A 10,149-nucleotide genomic window follows, 5' to 3' on the forward strand; every position below is an offset into this window, starting at 1 on the left:
GCATTCAGTGTCTGCGCACCAGGGCCCACACTTCGGTGCTTTTCATCCTGTCCCTGGCTCCACCTCCTGGCCCTCCTGCCCTTCCCTCCGCTGCGCTGCACTCCGTGCATGCCCTGCACACCTGCTGCACCAGAGTTCTTGCCCACCCAGGCTAGGACTCACTTCCAGAGTTCCAAGAAACTCCCCAAAGTGCCCGGCAACCATTCCTCAGTCTCTGTCTCGTAGCTACAGAGAGCCTCAGAGGCAGTGGACTGAGTTCTGAGCCGGGCAGGACCCTCAGAGCCAGTGAACATTTGTTTCAGGTTCTTGCTGAGAACTCGAGGAGGAAAGAGCCCGCTCTGTGCTGAGGCTGCCACGCTGGTGCCACAAACACCGCAGCATCGGTGGCTTCATCTTGGACACGGCCTGCCCGAGAGTGCAGCCAACTCAGAACGAAGCACCAGGGGCAAATTTTTGACCCCACCATGTGAGCATCTGCATGCAGCAGTGCCGGCCTTCTCAGCCTCTTGGGCCCAGAAAAACCCCTCCTCCTTTTATTTTTTATTTTTCTGAAATGAATTTAAGTTTCTCTCACAGCTGAGAGCCCAGATAAATAACTCAGTGTGGCCAGGACCCAGACTTGGGTGGCGGGGAAGCCTTTAGGAGGATCTGGGGTGAGCTAACCATAGAGACATCACTGAAGCCCCAAACCTGGTGCCCGGCAGAGGCCCCCTTTGCAAGCCAGAGCCCCCGAAGAACCTGTCCAAACAACAAAGCTGGACAGCAATGTGGATTTCCTTTCAGTTTATCATTTATGAAGCCATACAATGGATCGCAAAGAAACCGAGCAGCTGTACAGGAGTGGGGGCAGCATCTGTGTACATCCACGGCGGGGAGAGAAGCAGAGGTCAGGGTTTGTACAAGGTGGCGGAGGTTATAGGCACAATGATACAAAATATAAAGTATATTTCCATCTATATAAATACAAAGCCCGCGAGGGGAGGATGCTGGGGTGTTCTGCTTTTTCTGAAAAGGGTCTGGGGGTACTGTGGGGGTGGTGATGGTGATGGTAGTGGAAGGAGTCTCTTGCATTTGCTTTGGTGACAAGTCAGGGAGAAGAGGACAGGTGGAAACGCAGCATGCACACCCAGACATGCTGTCACACATGCACCACAAACACAGACCGCAGGAGAGTGTCGTACTGTTTAACACTGATTAGGGGACACATGGGGGATGTCGCTCACTGCTAGGGAGGGCCCAGGTGCGGGAAACAGAGATCTCCCAGCCCTGCAGATATTTGAAGACAGGGGACAAGAAGGAATACACTGCCTGAGCCCATCCCGTGTGGCTGATCCTTACTGTCTTCAACACTGAGACCCTGCTGACTGTGGCCTTATAGGCCTCACCTCCTGATTCCTCTCATGGCTGGGTCATACTGAGCTTGATGCCCCAACCCCTAAGTTCCTAAACAGATGAGCAAAACATGCGCATACATACATCCACACTTGCACACACACACACATCCTGTTACCCCTGCACAAGGACACGTGAGTCTCAGAGCTCCAGGACCTGGACCTGGATGCAAAGGTGGCACTGAGACTGCTCTGAAGCTCTGCAAGGACCCCAAGTGTGGGGTAGCAATGGGCTGCTTCCCGTGGGTGGGACGCTACCTATTTGATCTCAAGACCTGAAGCTGGGAAACACCAAGAGGGGTAGAAGCCCCATGAGGCAAGATGGTGGACAAAACCCAGGGTGGGGTGCACGCTGGTCAGCCACAGAACCGTCTGCCTCCCCTGGACAGCATGAAGTCTGCTCTACCTCAGCCCAGACTTAGCAGAATGTGGCAGAAGGATCCCTGCTCCTTTCCCTCCCGGGATCCCCTTTAGAGGGACCACATATGCTGAAAAGGTCCCACTCTCCTGGCCACTCCCGAACACCCCCAAGGAATCCTCAAAAATCCAGGGCAGAAGGCAACCTGCAGTCAGTGTCCATAGCTTTCACAGTTCACATGTGATGGGTCCAAAGGCTCCCCTGATCCTAGAACATGACATGTGTCCCTCAGATAAGGGAACCAGGACTCCCTGGCAGCGGGAGGGGCAGTCACCCCTGAGGTTGCTCGTTTTCACCATTTCCTTCTGGGGTCTAGTTCTCAGGTCTAGCTGATCCCCTTTCCCCCATGAGAAGAGCCACAGGGACCTCACTGGGCCCACTCCTTGCTGAATCACAGATGTCGCTTCCCTGCTCTGTGCCTTCCCTCACCTCCAGACACTGAACAGACCAGCAGGGGCAGGGCCTCAGGCTGCTCCGGGGACCTGCAGTCTGGTTGCAGCATTGTGGGCTGGCCACGTGTCTCCTGCTCCTTCCTGCCACTCCTCCAGGCCTTCTCCCATCCCGGCTCATGTTCAAGACCAAACAACACTCTCCTTGCTGACAAACAGATTCAACAGTAAACAAGAGCAAAAGAGGTCAAGAGAAGGGGAAGGCAAACATTTACAACATAATAACAATGAGTAAAAGTGCTTTTTTAAAAAAAGGAAATCTTTGGCAAGAATAGACTGCGATGCAGAATGGCGTGTGTGTGTGTGTGTGTGTGTGTGCGCGCGTGCACGCACGCAGGCCCACTTGTGAAACACAGGATAGGGGAGGGAAGCAGCCTACAGTGTGCTCCCACAAGTGGGGTCACTGTGGAGACCTGGGTTCCTTCCCATCATCCTTTTAGAAAGGACACCCAGAGGCATGCTGGGAGCGAGTGATCAGCTGGCCAGTGCACACCTGGGTCCTTCCCGTGGCTCACCCTTGGCTCCAGGGCTCCAAATGGAGTTCAGGGGCTGGCCACACTCGAGAAGAGGGGGCAGGAAAAGTAGGGGTGCAGGCCGACCCCAGACTCAGTCCTGGGACCTGGTCAGGCTGCCAGAGGGTCTGATATTCAGCCAGACCTCAAATGTGGAGAGGATTCTCAGACCCAAAAAAGCCTCCCAGGATGTGCAGGGACATGGGGTATTTACAAAGTAAAGGGATGAGGCATATCTCTTATCTTGGAAGTGAACTAGGATTCACTAGGGAAGAAGGAGAGGGGGCTACTCAGGTATTTGGCGTGAAAATCTCAGAAGGGCACTTTGGAAGACCTTGTCACTAAAACCCAAGGTTTCACCCTTTGGGAAGTGGGGGGGCCAGTGGGGCCTATGTCCCCGTCCCCCACCTAACAGACACTCTCCTCTCCAGCTTGCTGAAACAGAAGGTCCGCAGGGATACAGTTCCCTGGAGGAGGAAAAAAACACAAGAGAAGCATACAGCTGCGGCCACACACTCCCGAGTCCTTGCACACTCACACACTCACCAGGCCCCTGGTGAAGGGGGGCTCCACACACACCCAGGGAGCTACCTACTGGGTCCTGGCTTGCCAGAATACAAGGGCACACGGGCACGGCGCATCCACACCCCATCCCACTGAGCCCAACGTAGCCTAGGGAAGGCCAAGGCCAAAGCAAGGAGACCCCGGGCTCCTCCAGGGAAGGCTCCTACTTGCACATTAAGAAGGGCACAGGAACTGGTTTATGCCCAGGGAGGCCATAAAGCAATGTGGGAAAATAATAAATACTTCTTGTCAATTTACCTATTCTTTTTTTAACCTTTTCTTATATTTTATTAGCTTACAGATTCTGTCAGTATGTCTCACGTATATATTATATATATTTATATATCAGTACAATGCCTCTTTCTAGGGGACCTCTGTAGGCTTAAGCATGGAGTCCTGATGAATTTTCCTTCTGGCTTAGAGTTCCTGGGAGGTGGACAGGGGATTTCCCAACTGTCCAAGTGGACCCTAGGTCCTTTGGACTAAATGTACACTCTCTCTACTCCCTGGGCAGCATGGCTCTTAGAGGAAACCAAGGCAGAAGGGGAGAAAGCCAGACTTTGGCATTGTGGGTAGGCCATGTGGGGCTCCAGTAGCAGTCCTAGGAGCTCTCTGGTATTGTCTTTGGTAGCCCAGCCAGAAGGGTACCTGCAATGGTCAGAGCCCAAAATATTTACAGAGGGGAGATGGGTGACAGGCTTCTCCCTAGAGCCTTGGTGAGCAGGGCTTGAGGAAGCAGGCTCCTCAGGATGAGCCCCAACATGAGGACGCTACAGGAATGAGCAGGGCAGGGAGGATCTGGAAGGCTCCATCTCTCGCCTCCCAGAGGGCATCATGCAGATAAGTAAATCTGAGATAAGGCTGGTGCTAAGGCTCCCAGCCCAGGAACTGCAGACAGCTAGGAGCAAGGCAAAGTCGGGAGCCCTGGCTGGACAGCTTGCCCAGTTCATACACTGCAGGGGGAGAAGCCAGAGCCAAGCAGCCACCTTTCCTGATGGGTCCTTGCCCACACTGCAGACACCAGCGTCTCTGCTTCCTCAAACTTATCGCCCTGGCCTCCCCACAGAGAAAGAACAGGACCGGGAATGCTGCATGGAGGCCACCCCTCCTGCCAGGGTCTCTGCACAGGAGGATGGGCTTTTGGCACCCAAAGCCTCCAGAGGGCAGGTGTGGGGACCGGGAAAAAGATTCTCTATGACTCGTGGTCCTAGGTACTCCTGCAGGAGAGGGCTTCTGTCCCCTCCCTGACACCCTGTCATCCACCAACCTAACCATTGGATCTTAAGGACATGTGCTGCCAGCACATGTGACACAGACAAGTAGAGCTGTTTACGATTCTAGCAGAAAGAGGCAGATACAAATCAGTGTGTGAGGATGTGGAGGGGGTGTCTATGCACCCACACAATCCTACATCAGAGGCACAGCTCAGACCTGAGGTGCCTTTGGGTCTGAGGCACTTGCAGAAGGTAAAGTTCCATCACTCCCTGTCCACCACTGGCTGTTTGGCTTAGGGACCTACCTACAGGTGGCCAAAAACAGATTCTCTCAGCTTGATTTTTCCTTACAAAGCAGGGTGGTTAGGGAGGCAGATCTTCTCTCCCTCTGGCCTAAAATATGGGTCCCAGGAGGCCTGCTGGTGCCCTTTGAGGAGCTCTGTCCTCTCAGAGCAGGTGGGGGAGCAGGAGGACCTGGCTAGTTTGGGAGGCTTTGGGATTTTGCAGTTTCCGTCTACCCAGGGGTATCTGAGTTCTCCTCCAGCTTTCTCTTTCTCCCTCTCCCCCACCCCTCCACAATGCACTTCCCTCTCCCCACGATGCACTTTCTTCTCTCCTCCAAAATTGGCCCAAAGTCCTCCTTCTGGATTCAAGATGGTCAGGATTCATGGGTCCCCTCCCCACATTCCCCATCCCCACCGCCCTGGCCTGGGCAAGGGGTCTGGGCGTTCATCTCTTCTGGCCGGCACTCAGCATGACCTTGGAGACGAAGTTGACGATGGCAGAGGCAGGCTGTTTGGGGTCAAGCTCAGCAAAGAGGTGGCAGGCGTTGTCCGTGGTGCTGCCCTGCTTCCGGGCGACAAAGCCAAAGAGCCTGTGGGGGCAGGAAAGGGTGTCTGGCTTGAAGGGGGGCAGGAGAACAGCCCAGGCAGACCAGCAAGCTTGACTCAGGCCAACCCGCCCCCAAGCCCTGCAGCTCCCCAAGCATCAGGGGGAGCCCTCTCCACCACACTGCAGCAAAGCCCAGTCCTGAAGACAGTGTCACTCTGTTTCAGGGCAGCAAAAGTTCCCCTCTGGGAGGTGGGAGCGGGAGCTGGGGGTGAATGAGGAGACTTGAGGGTAGGGTGGGGATGAGACCAGAAATAAACCAGGAACATTCCCAGACGAGTGAGTGCCTTGGTCCTTCCCAGCCCCGCCCACCCTGGCTGGTCCTGCACCCGGCACTGCGAAGGAACAGCACTGCCTGAGGCCTGCCAGGCAGAGGCGCCACCACCCCTCAAAGACACCACGGTTCTCAGATCTGTGAGGCAGGACAGGCAGGGGCCCTGCCTTACACACACACACACACACACACACACACACACACTCCTCCTGGGCTCACGGAGAATGGCAGGGGGGACCCCACACCTGTGCCCTCACCCCTGCCACATCAAGTCAGGAGTGACCTAAAGCTCTCTCTTTGCAAAACAGAGTTAAAAATATGAGGGCAGAGAACAGAATGTGAGCACAGGCCCCTCCCAGCTGGCATGTTGCTAATTAGAGCGAGATGGGGAAATCAGGACAGCTGGAGATTCCGATGGAAACCCCTCTGCCTGCGAAGGCAGCCATGGCTAAGATTAGCAAGGCTGGGTTCTGCTGCCAGCATGTGCGTGTGCGTGTGCATGTGTGTAAACACACAGAGGTACACACAGCATGCTCACATACCACTTCCCCACATACATACATGTGTGCACAGCACAAACATCTCCACACTTACTTGCACACATCACATACACACTAGGGACATGTGCATACACACTTTCACACACCACACCCCTGCGCGCACACACAACACTCAGCTGCACACATCACACACAGCAGCCGCATACACATATCACACACAAATGCACCACACACATCACACACAGACACACAGCCCTGTACTTCCTACAGTTGTGCTCTCTCTGCCAGCTTTGTCTCAGGGCTGGGAATGACGGGGTAACTCGAGGGTGGTGGGGAAGTAGGGTCCTTGGTGCAGCCCCCAGCACCTCCTTTCCAGGCTGGCTGGGGCTCTGGTGCTTGGGGAAGTCCAGGCAGGGAAGGGGCATCTCCAATCTCCCTGCTGGAGGGAGACCTGGCCAGCTCACGCCCACTCTAACGCTGCCCCCTGCCCTGTCTGCAAGCTGAAGCCTGCCTAGCTGGAAGGGACTTGAGAAGGAAGCTGCAGGGACTCAAATCTCCTGAGGCTACTGATGCTTAAAGAAGGATGAGACCCCCTTCCTCCCAAGCATCCTTTCTGGAGCCCCCACTATTGACCAGGCCCAGATCACTGCCAGGCCCATCCGTTCTCCCCCAAGGTGGCCTCACTCTGCCCTGACTCCATTTGCTCTCTTTTTTTTTCTGTTGGATTTTTTTGAAACAGCATTTCACTAGGCAGCCCAGGTTGCTCTCAAACTCACAGCAATCCTCCCGTCTCAGCCTCCCTAGTGCTAGGATTACAGACATGCTTATCTGTTTTTTTATTTCTTCATTTAAAAACTACTCATTAGCTGCCCCCACCCTGGGCCAGACCCACCCTATTTTGTGGGCCTTGCAGCCTGGTCATGCCACCCCCCTCCCTAAAACAGTCTCTCTTTTAAGACCATTTAAAAATATTTGCCCCCCTCGCCAGATTTCTCTGTGCCTAGACCCATTCCTCCCTGTTAACACCACAGATGTGGGCTATACTCTCTTTCTCCAAAACTCAGTCCTTGCTGCCTGCCCTTTCTCAGCCCCTGTCCCTAGCTCCAGTCAACTGGGTGGCGGGAGAAGCTGCACTTACTTCGCAGGGGCACCTCCCTCTGTCTTCATCCACCTGTGGAGAAAAAGACGGTCAGAGTAGACCCCGGCATCTCTCCCCAGAGCCCTCCTTGACCAGCCCAGACCTTTGGGGAAGGCAGAGGAGCCCCACTTCTGAGAGACAGAAGATAGTGCTTTCCCAGGTGTGGAGAAGGAAACAGATTCAGGATCAGGCACACAGCAGAGGGGTGGAAGTGGGTGTCCAGGTGGGACGGCTCAGGAGAATGCCCGGCACAATCACTCACATTCCCCAGACACACGAGGATCCTCACACTGAACCAAGCACACACACGCATGCACACATACACACAAATGCACGTGTCAGTGAGAAGGAGCTGTGGGAGGGCGGAGGGGGCTAAAGAGACTTACTTTCTTTCCTGTGGATCCAGGTCACAGAAGGTGACAGTGCTGAGGGGATAGTGTCGCCTGAAGAAGAGCCTACGGCACAAACAGAGGCATGAGTGCCAGAGTAACTGTGCTTTCCTACCTCCTCCCTGAAGGCCGGGCCACCCTTCCACCATCTGTGCCTGCAGTCGGTCCACACAGACTCACTCTTGGTTATGAGAAAAATGGCCTAAGCCACTCACCCTGGGGACCCAAACAACGCACAGAGCCAGACAGATGTGCCCCCAGAAACGTGTCTGAGTCGCTGGGAAAGAAACCGAGGCTGGGGAATGAGAAGTGAAGGAAAAAGCAACTGGGTTGGGGACATGGTTAGGATAGAGGGGCCAAGAGGAAGGGCTCTGCTCCTAGGAGGCAGTGACTTTTTCATCAGTTTTATCTACGGCTGAACACCCAGTGCAGGCAAACATTTGGAGAGGGATGGGTGGATGAAAGGATAAATGGGTGAATCCCAGTGATGAATAGAACTATACTGTATACCTAAAATGTACCGATAAACTCGATGAGCAAAAAAAAGAAGGATAAATGGATGAAGAGAACAGCAGGGGATGAATGGATGCCAGTGAATGGATGGGTCAGTTGGTGAGTGGGTGAGAGAATGGATGGATGGATGGATGGATGGATGGATGGATGGACGGACGAAGGATGGATGAGTTAGTTAGCAGCAGAATGGATGCAAGACACATGGTACAGGGGACAACAGATGAGTACCGGAATCCATCGATAAGTGCGTGGTGAGTGGGTGGACAGCAGGGTTGCAGGAAGGAGGGCCCGACACAGAAGCAGAGGGAAAAGGCTCACTTTCTCTGGTTGTCGGTCAGCGTGATTCCCTGGGCGGAGACTTTGAAATGAACAATGGTGGCAGCCGGCGTGGGGTCAGCGGCCAATGTCTCCGAGATGGCTTTCGAGATGGCCTGCGGTCCAGTGAGTGACTCCATATCCACAGAGTTGACGAAGAGCACATTACAGGCTGGAGAAAACCAAACCAAAGAGAAACTATGTGGGCTGGAGTGGGTCGGGTGCACTACCCCACATTCTCTCTTCAGGGAAAAGGTAGCAGATGACTTTCAGGCCAGCCTTGGGCCAAAGCATCTGCACACAGAAATGTGATCTGCCTAGAGACATTTGGCCTGGGAGAGACTTCCAGCCTGCTGCAGCAGGAAAGGCAGGGGCATGAAGGCAGAAGGAAAGACCGGGGCAAGGATCCAGTCTCAGGTGACCGCTCACCTGCTCCTTGCTTCAGCAGGTCAGTGGTAGAATTGGCAGGGCCCGAGTTATCTTTCGATTCATCTGTGGGATCTGAGACAAAAATTCAGCTGGTTATTAAATCCCCAGAGCTGGAAAGAAGCATGTATTTACCTGGGCCTAGAGGGAGCACTGCAATATTTTGTGCACTGAGTACTTCTTTTCCTAGCAGGACCTGGCAGTCGGCACTGGGTTACATACTGTCTGAATGTTCAACGGCCACTGCAAGGGCTCAGCACACTATGCAGAGCCCTGGAATCCAGCAGAGCTGGGCTCAAACCTCACCCCCAGCATCTGCTAAGTGTCTATAAAATAAGGATGACAAGGCCAGTGCCCACATCACTGGGTTTCTGAGACCATTCCATTTACAGTTTTAAGCCCAGTGCTTGGAAAGAAGAAGGCTTCAAGCTCAGCAGCTGGAGTTGCTGTTGCAGTTTTGCGTTGCTGTGTCTTTGTGTAGATCAACACATGCCCTCATTCATTAAACCACCAAGGCAGCACAAGAATCACTTCCGGGTTAACAAGCATTGAGGGACAGATGGGTTAAGTAGCTCAATTTTATCATTTCACAATGTGTACGTGTCAAAACACATTATACACTGTACGTAGTATAATTTTTAAGTTCACCTATACTTTAATGAAAATGTTTTTGAAAAGAAAAATCAGAAAAAAAAATAAGAATAAGAAACAACTCTTAACTATACCAGTGTCTCTTACACTTGGGTGTGAAGATTTGTTACGACAGATTGCTGGACCCAATCCAGAGTTTCTGGTGAGGAGTTGGAGAATATTTTTCTCAGCAACACTGATGGCCATGAACCAGGGACCACACTTTGAGAAGTGCTGGTTTATACAACTTACATGTAAAAGTTTTGTAACTGCTGAACTACTGCAGTACATTCTATTAAAATACAATTTAATTAATGTCAAAATTGTGTGGTTAATAATGCTATTTCAGATGTATTTGACCTTTAAGCTAATAATGTTGGTCAATTATTATTAATAATTCAATGATCTGGATAAATAGTGATTGTCAATTAACATCAGAGGCTTTGTTTCAACCTCAAGAATATCTCCTACTTCTCGGGCCTCCCTCAGGATGAGGCTTTTTTTTTTTTTTTTTTTTTTTTTTTTTTT

The 10,149-nt window shown here is 52.7% G+C and overlaps 1 protein-coding gene across 5 annotated transcripts in view; it reads right to left on the reverse strand.

The window, feature by feature from the left end:
- Window positions 1-1,773: 1,773 nt before the first annotated feature.
- Window positions 1,774-10,149, reverse strand: part of Tns1 (tensin 1) — a 165,155-nt gene continuing 156,779 nt past the window's right edge. For all 5 annotated transcript variants that reach the window (XM_033764621.1, XM_010611937.3, XM_010611940.3 and 2 more), the window contains 5 exons: window positions 8,995-9,066; window positions 8,569-8,737; window positions 7,735-7,803; window positions 7,349-7,381; window positions 1,774-5,422 (listed from right to left, as the gene is read on the reverse strand). In XM_033764621.1, coding sequence (XP_033620512.1) covers window positions 5,278-5,422; window positions 7,349-7,381; window positions 7,735-7,803; window positions 8,569-8,737; window positions 8,995-9,066 — 488 coding nt within the window. In that variant the 3' untranslated portion in view covers window positions 1,774-5,277. The remainder of the gene's footprint in view (window positions 5,423-7,348; window positions 7,382-7,734; window positions 7,804-8,568; window positions 8,738-8,994; window positions 9,067-10,149) is intronic.

Source organism: Fukomys damarensis, unplaced genomic scaffold, assembly GCF_012274545.1.
Source record: "Fukomys damarensis isolate Sample0158 unplaced genomic scaffold, DMR_v1.0_HiC HiC_scaffold_16, whole genome shotgun sequence".
NCBI lineage: Eukaryota > Metazoa > Chordata > Mammalia > Rodentia > Bathyergidae > Fukomys > Fukomys damarensis.